Here is a 17,731-nt window from a genome sequence, read left to right on the forward strand (position 1 = left end):
CATTCACCCTTGCATTAGAGCAAGCAGAGTTTTTAGTTTTACCTCTGAACTGCCAAGGTAGCATTGGAGAACTGAGAGAGGAAAAAAACTGGAAAGCAACTGAAACCTTACCAGCAAGAGCAGCACAGCATGCCTTGTAATAAAGACACTTGCTTTTCCAGTGTTCCAACCTTTACTTTCAAACATGACAAGAGAGGCCGCAAAAAGATACCTTTCCATCCCTCACTGCCCTTGTCCGAGTTACAATGCTGAAGGAAACACCCTATTGGGTGAGACTGTAGAATTTTATCTGTAAGTTTTTAGATAAAGTGAATGACCTCACTTGTTTTCAACACACAGGTCCAAAAGCAGAATTTGAGAGACTGTTTCAATTACTCAAGAAAGAGATGCTAGCAACTAGCAGGCAAAGCACTTCTGTGCACTGTGATGGTGGCTGGCATGGAAACAAACTACGAACTAAGACAGAAGCTTTACCCTTCATCTTCAAATCAAGGCTGGAAGCTAAAGTGCCACTTCCAAATACCATGAGTTACAGGTTCAGCGTACAGGGGTAGCTACATGCAACATAACAAAGGTAATTCCAAGTCAGATGTGGCTACCCCTGCTGGCCTTCAGTGTCACAAACTCAAAGGAATCGTTAAAATAAAACAAGCCATTTTCAACCACATTGATGGGAAACGGTTTTAGAAGTGGGAGGTGCTACTTTTATGTTGACTTCAGCTAAGAATTAGGACAATCAACCTTTTATTACCAATGTCTAAAAATTACATATATCTCTGTATTTATATATCTATAACACAGCTACAGAATCACACAGAATCACTAGGATGGAAGAGAGCGTCAAGATCATTGAGTCCAACCCATGCCCTAACTCCTCAACTAAACCATGGCACCAACTGTCACATCCAGTCTTTTTTGAAACACATCTAGGGATGGTGATTCCACCACCTCCCTGGCCAGACCACTATCACTCTTTCCATAAATAACTTTTTCCTAATGGCCAAGCTGTATTTCCCTTGGCCCAACTTAAGACTGTGTCCTCTTGTTCTATCAGTTGCTGCCTGGTGAAAGAGACCAACCCCCATCTGACTACAACCACCTTTCGGAAGTTGCAGAGAATGATAAGATCACCCCTGAGTCTCCTTTTCTCCAGGTTAAACACCCCCAGCTCCCTCAGCTGTTCCTCACAGGGTTTGTGTTCCAAGCCCCTCACCAGCCTCGTTGCCTCCTCTAGATGCGCTCGAGCATCTCAACGTGCTTCCTAAACTGAGTGGCCAAAACTGGACACAGCACTCAAGGTGTGGCCTCACCAGTGCTGAGTACAGGGGAAGTATCTATATACACATATATGGGTGTGTATATTCTGATTTGCATATAGGTGTTTTGTTTAAAACTTTAATCTGTACTCCAGCATGCCTGTTCCCCTTCTGCACGAACTTCATCATTGTACAGTGATACAGATTTTTTTTGCTTGCTGATTTGGAGCAACTATAAGCCAAATAGTCAAGTTTTTTATATTAATCACAGAAGAGAACCAGCTCAGTCCTATTCCCAGGTGTAAGAGAGAAGATATCTTTTCTTAGAATAAGCACAAATCAGCACTGGTGGTACCCAGTGGTCCTAATTCGCTAATGTTCCCATGAACTACCCTAATGCTTCCCTTGTCACTACTTAACTTAAAATGGCTACAGTTTAAAGTTTAAAGTTTACAGGTACGCAGCAGCTGTGCTTCACTTCTCCCAGATATCCCAACCACGGAGCATGAAAATAGAAACCCCTCTATTAAGGGGTCACTACAACAAATCTGCCTGTGTATTTTTCAGTAATGCCAGTGTCTCTGGAGTACCTGAAGCTTGTTAGCAGCCAAAGAGGACCTCACATTCCATTATTTCATGCAGAACAAAGTTGCTCAACTGTTGTTAACCAGCTCAGAGAAATTAAGATGCAAAATTTAGCAAATGTTTCACTTCATTGCATACAAGGCTGCCTTGCAATCTTTACGCAAATAATGTGCTTTCAGCCATCTGAGTAACAGTAAACATACCTAAGAATACTGGAGGGAAACCAAGCCCAAACAACTCTTTTGTATTCTCTGAGATCAATCACAAGTTTTCATTATTATTATGACTAAAAACTGAAGCCAGAAAGCCTCTGTCTGAGGTAAGCACACCTTGTTTCAACCTGAACAACCTATTAATCACCTTCTCTTGCATCTACTGCTTGGGAATATCACTAGAAATAGGCAGGCAGATGATTGCCAGGAGAAACTTTACAATTGACACGGGGTTTGTGCATCTAATCACAGCTGGCTAAAACACTTCTAATTTTGCAATTTTCCATTCAGTAAAAGCTATCAATGTGTTACAAGGCTGCTCCTTCACCACTTTACAGGAAAAATAAGTCAATTGATTAGGTGATATTAAAAACCACAAAGAACAGCCTCTTTTAAACTTTTAAAACATCTTTTTAGGCTACTCTAAATTCTAGGAAAAGGATAATCTCGTATGTTTTTTAAGAATTTGATGCCAATCTGTAATTATCAAATGAAATATTACATACAATACACTTAACTAATGAGCACGACTACACTCTAGAGAGTGAATTTGACTTGAGAGTTACAAAAAAAAACCTGATTGACTGTCTAGATAAAAACAGCCACAAATACCTCTATGTCTGTAATATCTAAAGCAGTGATTTTCCAAGGTGTAAGTACCAAAGAGTAAGAGATACAATTATCCTTCAAGGCAGTGAGGCACACTGGAAATCTATGTCTCCAAATCCAGCTTTGATACACACCTCAGTAGGTTACACAAAAAATTTAGATGTACACCCCATTTCACCCCTTTATTGTAACGTCTCTGAAAAACGCAAGCATAAGGTGCAAGCTTATTACTAAGAATGTTCTAATGTTAAAAATACACCAAAAATTGCTTCCACACTCATAGAATCTGAGTATATGAATATCTGTGCTAAACACACCCACTTCCAATTACCCTACAACGTGAGCAAAGCAGTTGGTGACAGCCCCAGGTTCCTGCCTCCAGGAACCACATTGATGGGAAATGCTGCACCCTTAAAGAACATGGTGGAAACATGCAGTGCTCACTTAGCACAGGGGTGAAGTCAAATGCTGCAGACTCAAGGACAACCCTCTCCCTGACACTAACAGCTACCTGTAGTCCAGGTGCACAAGGTATCAGATGTGGTCTACATTCAAGCAAATGAAAAAATTATAAACAGGCCACTTTTACTCATTTTCATCAAGATCAAAGTAGTGCTTATTTACAGGAAGAGAGGACTGGGTTGTAAATAAACCTTGACAAATAGGTGATTCCGCTCCTTCCTTTGTTTTTTGAATTCAATTCTTGACTCCTAAAAAATGAAATTCTGAATTTCAACCACTGACCTCACAGAATACACATATGGGCTTGCTCAGTAATAAAAGTATGCTTTGACTTGTGGCTGTCACGCAAAAATCTCTGTAGGAAATTTTCTAAAACAGGAGCTATGTCTTCTGCCAGAGAGAAACATGTTTAGTAGCAGATGAGAGACCATCACCTCTGGGACCAAGAGAAGCTAAATGAATCCCAAAGGTGGATTTTGTTTCTAGGTGTGAGGAGTATTGACTCAGAAGGTTGTACTCCTAAGAGCTTAGATTTCAACAAAGCAGGGAGGGGCAATTTCTGAAGAACAATTTCCCCTGCCCCTATCAAGAATTATTCATACATGTCACAAAGGCCAAGTAGAATTAGCTAAGTTCAAGATACAAACCTAAGCCTATACGTAATTTTGCTGAAGTTTTAACTAAAAACCACTGGGGTGCAGGGTTTAAGGGGAATCAACAGCTTAAAATCAGACACAGTTTTAAAACTCCCTGAGGTTTAAGTACATTAAGGGTACTACACCACGCCTCCCTGGCACAATCGTTAGTATTCCTTCTTCTCTCAAAAAACCCAAAACAAAACACCCTAAAAAACAACCCAAAACCCAACCTACTTTATTTTACCAGGCAAAGAAACACATCTGTCTGAAAGATCAAATCAACAAAGTCATTCATTATGCATCAATGCATGAGGCAAAACACTCTACAGGAGGAAAAACCATCTGATCTTCTGGGGTGTCTCATGTACAGAAATTACATTTAATAAACAACAAACTTTAAAAATCATTTTGCAGGAATCTGACAGCCTCACTTGAAAGAAAGAATATAGCCAATGGATGATGAAAATCAGTGCACACTACAATCAAGTCTTGACTAATGCCTTTGTGGAGCTGAGGTGATTTCAGCAACAGAGGTATTTATATGCACATATATACATCACTGTGGGATCATGACTGACACACACATCTCATTAGAAGGCAGACAAACAAGTATGCTACTGCCAGGGAAGAAAAAAAAATATAAACTCTAAAGTCACGAGCTCACATCCAGGGCTCCCTTTATGGAAAGTTGTTGTACATTAACAAACACCAGAAACATTAACAGACCTGCAAAACACCACCAAAGCATACATGACTATCATGTAATTAAACAGCATCAGCACTTCTTTTAGAATACAATATTTTTTGAAGAATGACTCTCAGCTTATTAAAGTGAGCTGCTAATAAAAGTCAGACAGATTTTGCTAATATCGGAGAGGTGGTTTAAAATTCAGGTTAATGCAACTGCTAGAGATCATAATCATTAACTCTAAGTTTCTGGTCTTGAGACATAAAAGTAAGGATTTCACATGCAATAAGCAAAGTCAAAACAGAAACTGTAAACAAATGGATGATTATAAGCAAACTGCAAAATCTGAAACTGACGAAGCTTTTTCTCTGAAGAATCACTACCTAAAACTCTGCTGCTCTATCTACTGCTGTTAGTTATCATAATGTTTACTGAATTTTTAAAAGAAAGAGTTTTCTCCTCTTTTCCCTCAAAATCCTTTCAGAAACCACTTCCCACACTTTTCCTTTTGTAATTCATCCCCACTCAGCAGCCATCTGCTCTTTTCCTCACACACACGCTGTACACACTCCAAAACAAACACAATGCAGAATCAAACAGCGTGATCTGACTTTTTTGTTAGGACTGCTCAAGCAGGAGCAGCTCCCTCCCATCCCATCCCCTCCCTCCCTCTTCCTGCCTCCTCTCTTCCTCCTTCATTGGGGTTTGCTGGGAAGCAGCATGTGCTAGTTTCCAACAGTAGGGCTTGAGAGGACCAGCTTCTTATCCTGCACTCAAGCACAATTTCAGAAGAAATTCAGGAAAGTCACAGTTTGCACATCCACCACGACCAAGATCAAGCAATGCTCACTGCCAGGAGGAAGACCCCTCTGCTCTCCACATACCCCATGCCCACCATGTTCTGCAGCAGAGCTTTGGGCCACCAGCACAAGCGTCTGCAGACTGGGACTCTGGCAAAGCAGACATCTCAAAGGACCTAGTGACAAAGGCTTCCAGCTGCTCAGCTTTTATCCATACACCTGAAGCCCTTTACAAGGCTAGTCAGCAGTGCCAGCCCCCTTTCACAGATAAGAGTCAGGATAGCACAGGAACCCAAAGGATTTGCTCAATGCCATCTAGCAGGGTGGTAAGACAAAAACAAATCCCAAATTACAGATGCGGCTTAATTCAGGCCTGACTTCACTCTTGTGTGCTTCTTGACAGTTTTCCAGGTACCACACCAAAGGCAAGGTAAGTCATGCTCTTGCCAGGAACACGTGGGACAGTAGAAGAAAGCCCTTAAGCTGGCAAGGGGCATGAAGAGTGAAAAGTGTAACTTTTTCTGAGAAATGCTTTATGATCCACTGAGAAACACACCAAGTAAAAAGCAAGATTTGAATTGTCAGGAAAGGTTTTCACAATTCTCACCCACTCTGAGCCTATGCCTATAAGAAGTACAGCAGGAGAAGTACATTCTGCTTCTCACAGAAGAGATAAAGAATACTCAGACAAAAATCCTTCCACAGTTAGCCAGTCTTGATACAAAGCAAACTTCATAAAGGAAAAATACCAGGCCCCATGTTAATATATGGCATAGCTACACATCAACACACAAATCACAGTACAAAAAAAAAAAAAGGGGGGGGGTAAAATTAGCAAAGGATTTAGAGCCTGGCTGCTTCATAAATGATTTTGTTTAATGGGCAAGCAAAACCAAACACATCCACACAGAGCCTTGCAAAGCCTGAGTATCTGGACCAAATTCAGCCACTCAGAGACCACAGTCACAGCTCAAAGTCCAAAAAGTGAATGGAGAAAGTCACAGAGTGCTTCTGGACCTTAAAAATAGCTCTCAATGTGTCACTCTAGATTCAACAACATAAAGCACACACTTTTACCTTAAGAATACTGATCTGTGACTACAAACTCTTGCAAATACATCAATTGCTTTTTTTCCCCTAAGTCCTGCTTTCCAGTAAGATGTGCCTTATTTGAATCAATAGGCCATAGTGCCTTGCCTATTACAGGATGCAGGAGATCATTACAAAGGCAGAAGAACTTTATGAAGATGCATCACAATATGCTTCTCTCACCATAATTTCATTCAGTCATATTAGGCACTCAGTATCTTCTATATAACAGCTTTGAGAAGTACTTGGAGATGTCAGGGACAATCACAGCATGTCTGCTGAGCATGTAGCAGCCAGTAATACTACACAGCACTTAGAAAAAATGAGAAGTGGGCAGAAGGGAGTTTCAGCTGATCAACTGGAATCAGCAGGTTTAAATCTGAGTAGAACATTGATCTGCATCTGTGATAAATGCTGTGTGATCTTTGATGACAACTCAGTATTGATTTCCAGGTTGAGGCTATTCAGAAGAAACAGTACTGCGCCCAAAAATGACTTGCACCAGCATCTCATGATCTCTCATTCCATCACTGATCCCACCCATCCCTGATCTGCTTATGAGATCTGCAGAGATCACAGCACCAGAAGCCATGGCTGGTGCACATTTTTAGAAGAGGGGTGAGAAGCCATTGCTGAGGCTGAGCCATTCACTCACTGCAGTGACAGTAACAAGTTGTAGTAGACATCAATCTGCTTCAGTGAGGAAGGCAGAAAGCCCTCAACAAGACAACGCTGTAAGGTAACAAACACAGAACAACACCTCCATCACATGCCAGCATCATTTCCTTGTTTCCCATCAAATCCTGAGACTGCTTTTGCATGCACTAGAAAACATTGCTGCCAGCACACTGTCCACCAAACAGGGGAAGGGAGTTGTAGCTTCTCACACAAAATAGAGCAACGCTCCCTTAAATCAGGTAAGCATGAAGCTATTCCTAGTGAAGGGTAAGTAAGAAGCTAATGATGGTTATTAATAGCCCTTAAAGCTATCAGTTCATGTGAGTTAAATGCAAGAGTAATAATCCCTTTATGACCTTCCTTATTTTACTGAGGAAATGGACAAAGTTTCACGAAATACTGCTGCTAACCTCAGATTTCAACTATTTTAAATGTTGAAAATTACATTAACCTGAATCTATCAGGCTCTTATGCATACATATCACTGAGGACATAGACCAAATATGGTAGGCAAAAGCCTTTCCTCCTAAAACTTCTTCAAATTCAAAAGGATTTTTGCCACAGTCTCCCACAGGTATTGAGTCTACATTTTAATCTGCCATGAAGCATGCCTGCGTATTATACATCACTCAATATGAGAAACTGGATTGTAATTATAAAGGTGGTAAGGATTTCTTATTCTTCTTCACTTAGTCACAAAACAGTAGTCCAGAAATTTTCCTCTTGTAGCAAGAAAAACTAGAATAAAACCAAGCTTTAACCTGAAATACAAGAGCTACATCTTGACCAGAAGCATAGAAAAGAAGAAATAGTAAGAAACCTGTACTGTTCAGATTGAGAATTCTTCCTCTGCAGCTCTATGACAAATGCGGAAAACTAACCACATCCATAATCACAAAAGATAGCAGAATATAAAGCGTGTTCTGGGAAACAGGAAAACAGGCACCTTGGTCCTTCATTTCTGCTGCTGTACTCCTTGAGCCTTTCCTCCAAAGGACTTCTTACAATACAGGATGTAGGTACCAACAAGCCAAAGTTCTGGTTCGAAATAGCAAAAATGAAAGCAAGACAAAATTTCATCTGCTAGATGACACCCTACCTTTATTCACCCTGGCTTTAGACACAGCCTGTAAATAAACAGGGGAGATATATACATGAGTCTGCTCAATCTATAAAGTGCCCACCTGGAAATGCTCTTGGTCTAAGAAGCTCAGTACTACAAAGCAAACCTACATATTTATCTGTGAAACGGTACTATTGGTTTTGATAGTGGTTTGGTTTTGTTCAGATTGTCAAGTGGCTTTGTACAACTCAAAATATTTTAAGACCACGGTGTACACATTTGTTTGAGTAGCTTACTGGTCCTGCACAGAAAAAGTAAGACATTTACTATTCTTATTACATAATAAATGTAAGGTAAGAAAATCATGGTACTTGAATCTAACTGTGAAATGTTGCACATTTTTCTCAAAAACAATTGTACGTTTTTGCAGACCTAAGAACTGTGTTTAGGCCAACCACAACACAAAGAAGTAACTGTGACCCATGTTGTCTAATGGGAACTTATGCAACTGAAATATGAAAGTATTGAAGTTACACTGACTTTGTACTGAAACACCTTCTTTCTCAGTTTTACCTAGTATCAATCTCTTGTACAGTAGATGTTACCTAGGGCACACCAACTACCTGCAACTGCTCAGATTTGCCCAATACAGAATCACATTCAGCCATATTGCTGCTCTTTATCTTAAGAGTTGCTATCTCAACAGAAAACAGGATTTTGAAACTAAAATCTCATTTAAAATATGGCAAAGATAATCTAGAAATTCTTTTTTCTCTTGCATCCCATCTTCCCTTTAATATATTCTTTAAATATGAGCGAGACTCAGTCTTGTCCATTGCATCTTGACTGAATCCAAGAGTTAACAGGGACTCTGACTATAAAGTATCCTCGAACATCCTAACTGATGCAATATGAAAATTTAACTGATTGGTCAAAGTCAGCACATTATCAAACTGATTGCCCTCCAGCTCACTGTAAGGTCCAGTATTAAAGGTTAACACCAGAAGCAGGAGCAAGGAAGGGAGTATAAGAGTCAGGCTCATGTGCACAGGAGAAGCCACAGCATCAGTACACCTGACAGCTCACCCAGAGCTCCAGCTGTTCCAGCTGTAGTTTTGGCAGAATGCAGGACACTTGGGGATGAATGAATATGCTGATGGAGACAGGAAAGACAAGACTTGGGAAACACAAAGTGTTTCCAAGTTAGCCTAATCTATTGCTTGCATGGTCCCACTTCCTCTTCAACACTGCAGATATTTAAACAAGTGTTTTGTTCTGTTTCTAAACATGTTTAGAAGAGTTGAGACTCACTTCTGAGCCCACTGTGTGGTTAGAGGCACAAGTTGTTCTGATCTGCTTCCTAATATCCACCGCCCCAGAGCAGGGTAGTAAATTCACAGCACTGCCCTGCATTTGACAAAGGAACTGTTTCACTCTCAGCACATACAGTTACTGCATGGGAGAGCACCGAAGGGAGGAAACAGCAGAGCCCTCTTACCCAGGGAGCTGCCCTGACAGTAACTATATGTGACAGGTGGGAAGTGACAGGTAACAGCTGACTCCTGAGACAAGGTGCTTTATGGATTTAGAGCATCTCCTCTGTGATAGTAACTTCTTGCCTAGTTCTGGCAACCAAAGGCAGCAGTGTGCCAGCCTAATTAATTACTGGTTTAAGAATCTGAAGGGCTAGAATCCATTTCAAGATGTTACTAAGGAAAATACTCAAAAAAGCCAGTATTAGGACAATTTATTTCTCCTGGTGACTTTGATAGGTGGACAGCTGTCAGGTGAGATGGGTCATCAGGGCAAATTATCCAAACACAACAGAAATTACTCTTTTAGCCTACTCAAAGTAAGTGTTGGTGAATCCTTTTCTGTAACATGATAGTGTCTTTCTAGTCCCTTATACATAAGCTACACCCTATCTGTAATCAGCACCACTCTAGGCCTCCACAGAATTAACCACTGCTGAGCAGTCCACAAAGCAAGCCCTGCAGCTGTACCAGAACGTGAATGCTCTCCTGACGTCATTTTACGTTAAAGCTAAAAAACCACAAAGACATTTCTGTGGAACTGACAGATAATATAAGATCAATGCAGTACAATGTACACTAAAGCATGATGCACATTAAGGTTTTTGGGCTGGATCTGCAGACGCAGCCCAGATAAATAAGGTTGACATGTGAAGACTAGACATAGTCTAGTCTTCTTCACATGCTATTACAAACTGTTAAGTAGTGTATTGATTGGATTTTACTTATTATCAGTAAATTCTACAGATATTTTTGCATTAGCACCACAGCAAGACCTCAGATTGATTCCACTCACTCACACACTCCCAAATTAAGAATACAAATCATATTATATAAAGCAGTACAGTATGTATACATATGGGTGTATACAGCCTTCCTTGTGATATTCTAGTCACTTTGAAATACAGCACAGCTACTACATGCTACCAAGAGCAAAGAAAAACAAGATGCATGGCTACATATAGGGGTTCACATTCCACATAATTTTTCTTTAAATACACCTGTAACAGCTGGTACAATAATGGTGTTAGAGCCATCACCCAAATCCCTATCTGCCTTGAATTCTTATGCAAAATAGATGGCTGTAGCTTGCATTTTGCAGAAGTTACTCAACAAAAACCTCTAGAGTTTTGCAGCCAGATGCTTTAAAATAGCAAACACAAAAATAAGAAGATAATTTGGTAGCATTTGTTCTCACTAAAAGCAGCAATAATGCAAGGAGTTGGGGCTTTGGAATAGAATCAGGTCTGATTTGGTAACCCCTATCATTTTATACCTAGATAGCTTTCAGTGAAAATCAAGCATATCTGACAGTACCTGTTCCTCTTTTTCTTTGGTCTTGCTCCTGGAGACTCTGGAAGAGGTAACATCCTGAGCTGGAATGACAGAGATTTGATGCAGTGGCATGTTCATCACACCGCCTTGTTTGGTCCTGTCATTTACAGGAAGGAGGCTTGAATGCAGTGCTCATTCTGTGCCATTGTAAGGCCTTGCAACTAAAAAATAAAAATATTAGATGATGTTAAAGTAGCTTGAAAGGCAGTAACTTCTAAACCAAAGGTATGCCCATCCACTGGACCAAGACATACATCTTATTTTCTCTGGATTCTGGTGCACTTGCTGGGTGAGAAGAGACACAGAAATTTTCAAGAATTTTAACTAGACAGATCAGAGCACAATTAATACAAAATGAACAAATAAATTCTCAACCAGTTCTGAAAGCATTCTAAGAGCAGAACTAGAGGGCAGGGATCATGCTTGAGTTTGCTCGGATAAGGAGGAAGAAGAGCAGCTCTCCAAGCTGAGCATGCTACCTGGAGGTGCAGGGAACAAAGCTCATACAGGTAAGTTTCCTAAAGTGCCAACCCCCCATACTGAATCAAATTGCCTCAGGAGTCATCCTACAAAAAAATGAACACTGCAGCTTTGGCTAAAAACAGACTATAGCCTGTAATTGGCTCTTATCATTCATATAAACCTGTACCAGTTGAAAGATGTATCACATGAGCTGTTCCTTTCCTAAGACTATTAGGGATTAATACAATCAAAATCCCTCATTAGGGATTGTGAATTCACTGGATGGACTACACACACTTCTTCCTTCTACTACTAATGTAACAAGGAAGCATTACACATAGGAAACATAGTGATAGACCTAAATTAACCATAATTGGCAAAGCTAATCTGAAAGGCAGGCATAATTAACTGTACCTTTTATTAGATTAGCGAAGTTACAATAAATAAAACGCTTTTTGAAACATGTAATATCATGGAGCATTTATTTGGAATGTAACTTGCCATAACTGAGACACTATCAATTGTGTTTAAAGAAAGGAATTAACACAGCAGGGACTATATTAAACAGGGCAACTGAATGACGCACTGTTCTTCTGTTTCCATAACATACCAACTTTTTGTCTGGTTTTGAATCTGAAAAAGCAGAAAACAGAGACTAGATAAATGCCCTATGTATTATGTTGTTTAATAATTTGGAAGTAGTATAGCTTAGCACTTAGTGTATACCCTTAATTTATACTGCACACATTTTTTATTTAACATTTAATTGGAAGCTTTAAAGATAGAACCAGAACATTCAGCATATTTCATGGAATCAAAAACCTAAAGAGCTTTGCTTATTTCCACTAGACTCCACAGGAATACTGCAGTTGTGTAAAATGAAAACAGGATCAACTATTTTGATTGGTTTTGATTAAACAATAGGAAAAAAAAATTAAGTTCCAAGGCACTTTATATGGACAATGACAGGTCCCTATCCTTTTCACTGAGGGGTAAAGAATTAGCAAAGGTTGCAGAGAAAATCATGAACAAAACCAAAAATGTAAGCAAGGCCTGCTGCATGCCAATCACACACTCCATCTGCTGCATGATGCTGTTTGCCCGTTTGAGCGCTCAGCCAAGTTCAAGAGCTTTACTGACACGTGGGCAGGATTTGTATTACTCCCATGGAGGCCAAGACAGAGCATCATAAAGCACGCAGGAGAGCTTTAAAGGCAACGCCTCCATAACTTTCAGGCATCACTTACTTTAAAAGTAAAATATATCAGTGTGCATAAACTAGCAACAAGGACATTTCCTTACTGCAGGACAAATGGAAACACGAGATCTACCAGCATTATTGAATCCCAGCACAAAGAGAAAATACAGAACCTCCTCAGATCCTCCCCACACCTGCTTAGTTATATCCTCTAAAAGAGCCAAGCCAGAGGGAATATAAACATGGGCTGAGATGGGATTATCAAACCACAATCAACAAGGCAGGAAAGGAAGGTATTTTCCCAAGAAAACACAGAGGAAGGAAATCCAGAGAACATCAAGTTTCAATGAAAATATGCCAGGTAATATGTTCTGTACTACTGCCAGTGATAACAGAGCAAAAGTGAAGGAGTTTTGCTCAGTGTCTCCCCTTGAAAAGGGTTCCGGGCTTGCAGGCAAGGACACGTCATGACTATAAAGAGAAAAATGAAAACTATTGGAAAACACAGTTAACCCTCTCTGATGACGGCAAACAAGTCAAACCAGTTCTTTTTGTAGGTATTTCAAGGACAGCATGTGTTAGAATTCTTTGAAAGAGCTCAAACAGCAGATATAATCCAACTGTGTATTCAAAGATGATGTGAAACAGCCCTCCTCTGGTAAAGAAGCCTGGCAGACACTAATAAAGCCTGCCTTTGTTCAAGGGTGGCTTAGAGAAAGCTGTAAACTAAACCCAGATGCCATCCTGTCGCATCCCCAATCTGCTGGGTCCCTAATAATGCACACAAGTCAAATTCTGTCTGTATCAACCTAAAGTACTTTAACTCCACAGTGCTAATTAAAGGATAAAGTTACATGAATGAACAGACCATCTGCAGTACTGAGTACAAACAGACAAGCAAGCCAGAAAAACAGTGCCACTCAAAGCAAGTTAAGACAAGTTCCACAGGATATTTCACAGCTAAATTAATTCCATATCCTACCTGATTCAAAGGTGAGGAGTTAGGCACCTGCAAAGTGGGATCCAAACTTGAAGCACATCAAATCGGGGGCCTGCCAAAAAGGAAGAAGTGCTAAGGCAATGAGACTGCTCCTAGATAGTCCCTTCTGTTCAGGATTCCAGTTAGATGTTTTGGCCACACCTCACACAAAATGATAATTCCTCATTACTACAGCATCTCCATCCAACAGCAGAGTACACTTGCCCAGGAGGCTCAGCTTCCTCCTTCACTGTGTTTTATTTGGTTCATAACTTCCTGCAAAGTTGGCTGGGCCACATGGGAATGCCAAGACAGAGGACAGCTTGAAGCTCAGTTGTTACTCTTATCTATAGCCACACTGGTTCCTAAAAGATGGACTCCAGTCATACTTCCATTGCAGAGAGTATTCAGAAACAAATGCCATTTCAAAAGAGGTCAAAATCCTGGCTGCAGAGCCCCCAGATGATCTTATCTCAGTGAAGCTAAGATTTCACCCACTCAAGTTTCACTTTCTGCAGGATAGGCAAAACAGTAACTAAAAATGCCTGCAGACATCTGGAACCATACCACCAAGTCCTCCTTACATTGCTAGAACCACAGAGTTGTGGCAAAATCAGTCAGATTCAGAGAAAACAGGATGGAGTCTCTCAAGGTAATTGAAAAGTATCAGAGGAAGGAAAAGCATGCACATGACTTGGGCCTGGTGGCTGGGGCATTCCCTTGAACAATACATCTGACAGAAGCAGAAAATTAGGTTCTTCTGGGTTATCAGCAGGAAGTACTTGGTGTTAAGGAAACCTTCCAGTCTGAGCATTCACGTGACTCTGGCAGTTGCACTCCCAACATCAGAGACTTTCACTGCTGGGACTGAAGCCCCTTCAAAGCAGAAGGCTCCTGTGGGCCCATGAGACCCCTGCTTGACTCTCTGCACACCCCACTCACACAGTCAGACGAGGTTTCCTTACTGGTTAGTCCCCAAGTTTCACATGGCAGCATCTCAGATGTCTTGTTCCACAAAACCATTTATTCACAGCGCAGTAACACAAACAGCCTGAACTGGTGCCTCCAAAAGAATACCCCCAGGGCTTTTATCCCATCACAGTCTACCAGCACACACATCTCACTCTTCGTCCTGAGTCCCCTGCTCCTGTGCTGTGTCTCCCAGTGTCCATTCACCCATCTCACTGGCACTTTTCATCTTCTTGCCCTTTGCTGTCCAAGAGGTTGGCAATTCATGGCCTCTTGTCTCAGGCTCCCTCCCAGAATTCAATCTGCATCTTGCGAACTGAACTACCTGCACCAGATGTATCCCTCAACAATGAGAAGGGACAACAACAGTAACAGGAAACCTCAGTATAACAGAAGTAGGTGGAAACCACTTGGAATTCCCGCTTTAATTGTCCACCCTGTCAAGACCTCAGTTTCCCAAGTGACAGCAAGAATGTGAGGTGAACCAAATGATCTGTAACTTGTTGGATTGTTAGTGTCAAGTGCCACTGGAAGAATGCAGATGGAAGTTCTTCCTCACCTGCCACCGACTGCAGCCCTCTGCCCATTACATGTTCCAAAATAAAGGCTAAACTACTCTTTGCCAAAGATTCACAGCTGGAATGGGGCAAGTAAGCACAAATCATTATTTCCTGTCTGTGGTTTGGTACCTACCAGAGTCTATAAACATGCTATCTGAACAGCAGATTCTCTTAGGTCACTTATATACTTCAGAAAGTCCACCATATTCCCTTGCTACACAAGGTATGCTGGAAAACTTCAACAGAAGCTCTGGGGCTGTAGTGGCACTGGCTGCAGATGTACACAGGCCTCACCAAAAGAAATGCATCCCGAGGATGCATGTAAGTGTGTACAAATGCTTTGTATTACTCTGAAAGAGAAAAAAATATACCAGTCAAATATGTCAGTTGCTTTCCTGCTTAAAGTACAATAGGTATTCTGGATTAAAATAGTATGTCTTTATATGCATGAAACATATGCCCTGGGACCTGTGGCAGAAGGAAGATGATAGTCACTAACAGAAGGGAATTGGAAAGAATTTCACCTGTGAGTTGTTTTGGTCTGCCCCAAGGTTTCTTAACTTCGCTTCAACTGCCCTAGCCCACAGTAGTGATGGTGAGCAGCATCACCTATGTCAGTGCTCTGACAATCTGTTGCAGGGTGGACAGGTTAAAAATAAAGCAACAGATCATTGATGTCCACATAATGCAGACACTGAAGTACCATCCACTGCTGTGACAATCCTTCCATGGGATAAATCAATCTGTAGACTGCAGAGCACCTTCCAGATGCAGGCTGAAAATTCTGCTCTGAGTCTTTGTGGATTACTGCCATGCAATCTGGTCTTCTGAAACTTCCCATCTATGCAGCACAAAGCCTGACCAACCCAGGAAGGAATGGAAACTCCCTGAAGAAATCTGCTGCTAGATGGTGTAACATCTACATGAGCTGGCTTACTTGCTCATAATAAGACTTGAAACAATCTACTAATGCAGATTTGGAATCTGTTTTTCTGCTGGAGGTCTTGATGTGAAATCTCAAAGCTCCATTAAAAAAATTCCTTTGGTTTTGTGTTTTTGTCATTGTTCTGAAGGTATCAAAAGCCCCCATCCAGTGACTTTAGTAAGTTCCTGTGTGCATCTTAACTTTTCCCAGCTACTTTGACATTTCAGATGGATATAGCTTATGTCTACTTTCTGTACACTACATTTTCCATATTTGCAAATATTTCCAATCCTATCAGCTTGTGTTGGCTCCAGTTTGAAGCTTTTATTTATTTCGTTTTGAGCTTGTTTGGACTCTTCCCCTACTAATGTATCTTACGTAATCCTCTTCTAGAGATGACAGATGTGCATTTTCAAAAAGAGGATCCTGCATCTGCGTTTCATTTTAGTTTACCGAGCTTAATCAGTACTTTGTTAACAGCAGTATTTCGGAGATGTTATCAAGCCTCATGCACTTCACATGCATTGGTTAACTTGACAAACAAATCTAATCAAAAGAGCTTAAGGGAGAGGAACTAACACTTCCTCTCCTGCAGTACCTTTCACATTTCTCTGCTAATGTTGTACCAACCCTGAAAAGAACCCTTGTATTCAGACCAGGCAGATATAATTCTGGATTATTGCTATTTACAGATCTGAGTCTGCCCATATATCTTGCACTGTTTACTAGCTTAGCTGTAACTTCTCCCTTTATTATCTCAGTTCCTCCTTTCATCCACTGGCTAGTGTCCCAAAACGAAAGAGCTTCAAGACTTTAAGTTCAAATATATTTTTGCATCATGTTATTGGAATAGTTGAAATCAAGAGAAAGACTTAGAAAGGGGACAAGAGTTTCTTCTGCAAGTTCCCCATCTTCCATTTGAAAGCTTCTCAATATACAGGAATATACAGGTGTAGACTACACATAACCCACAGAGAAACAGAGGTATCTGCCAGCTCTGGCTAACTCCTCTCTAAACAAGAATAGAGTTATTTTTACAAATATAATACAACTAGACAAGAAAGCCGTTAAACTACAGTCTCAGTAAATAACAGTACCAGAGCTCTTAGCAACCCCTTCCCATGATTTCAATGGAAGCTGAGCAGGATCTGGACCTCTGAAAAACAAGTTCCCTAAAAACTGTTCCCTTCAAATCAAGTCAGCTGCTAAATGCAATTATGAACTAGCTTGGTTAGCATTCAGGAAAACAAATGTCACTTCTCTCTCTTACAATAACACAACAGTACAGTCATTATAGTCCCCTGAGAAACAAAGAAATTACTTTTGTCTGCCCCTACTACTAATAGCAATTTACCTGCATCAGAAGCATCGCTGATCATTCCTGATGTTCTGTGGAAAAAACAAAGCACCAGGTGCTCCACACACACCTGGGGCAGCAAGCTCCTGCTACAGATGCAAAACTTCTTTAGCATCAGCAGTCTGCTGGTTCACAGACATTTTCAAGAAACTCCCTTTGTATATTTTTTTATGAAACAGTCCATAATAACATCAGCAATAATCCCTGGGACAGTCTCAAACTACAACAAGCAAAAAGAAAAATAAATAAAGCAAGAGTTTGATTCTCTACATTGCAAAGTCCTAATGGTGGAGACCAGGGAGAAGTAACAGCCAGGGCTCCTGTTTTCTCAGCC

The 17,731-nt window shown here is 40.7% G+C and overlaps 1 protein-coding gene across 8 annotated transcripts in view; it reads right to left on the reverse strand.

Annotated features, from left to right (window-relative positions):
• The window catches only part of MARCHF8 (membrane associated ring-CH-type finger 8), an 88,752-nt gene that overhangs the window by 55,908 nt on the left and 15,113 nt on the right, over positions 1 to 17,731 (reverse strand). For 7 of the 8 annotated variants that reach the window (XM_068197519.1, XM_068197518.1, XM_068197514.1 and 4 more), the window contains exon 2: positions 10,930 to 11,108. In XM_068197519.1, coding sequence (XP_068053620.1) covers positions 10,930 to 10,982 — 53 coding nt within the window. In that variant the 5' untranslated portion in view covers positions 10,983 to 11,108. Of the gene's footprint in view, positions 1 to 10,929; positions 11,109 to 13,589; positions 13,660 to 17,731 lie in introns of all 8 variants that reach the window. The other variant, XM_068197516.1, reaches the window with a different exon arrangement.

This window comes from Anomalospiza imberbis, chromosome 8, assembly GCF_031753505.1.
Source record: "Anomalospiza imberbis isolate Cuckoo-Finch-1a 21T00152 chromosome 8, ASM3175350v1, whole genome shotgun sequence".
In the NCBI taxonomy this organism is placed as follows: Eukaryota; Metazoa; Chordata; class Aves; order Passeriformes; family Viduidae; genus Anomalospiza; species Anomalospiza imberbis.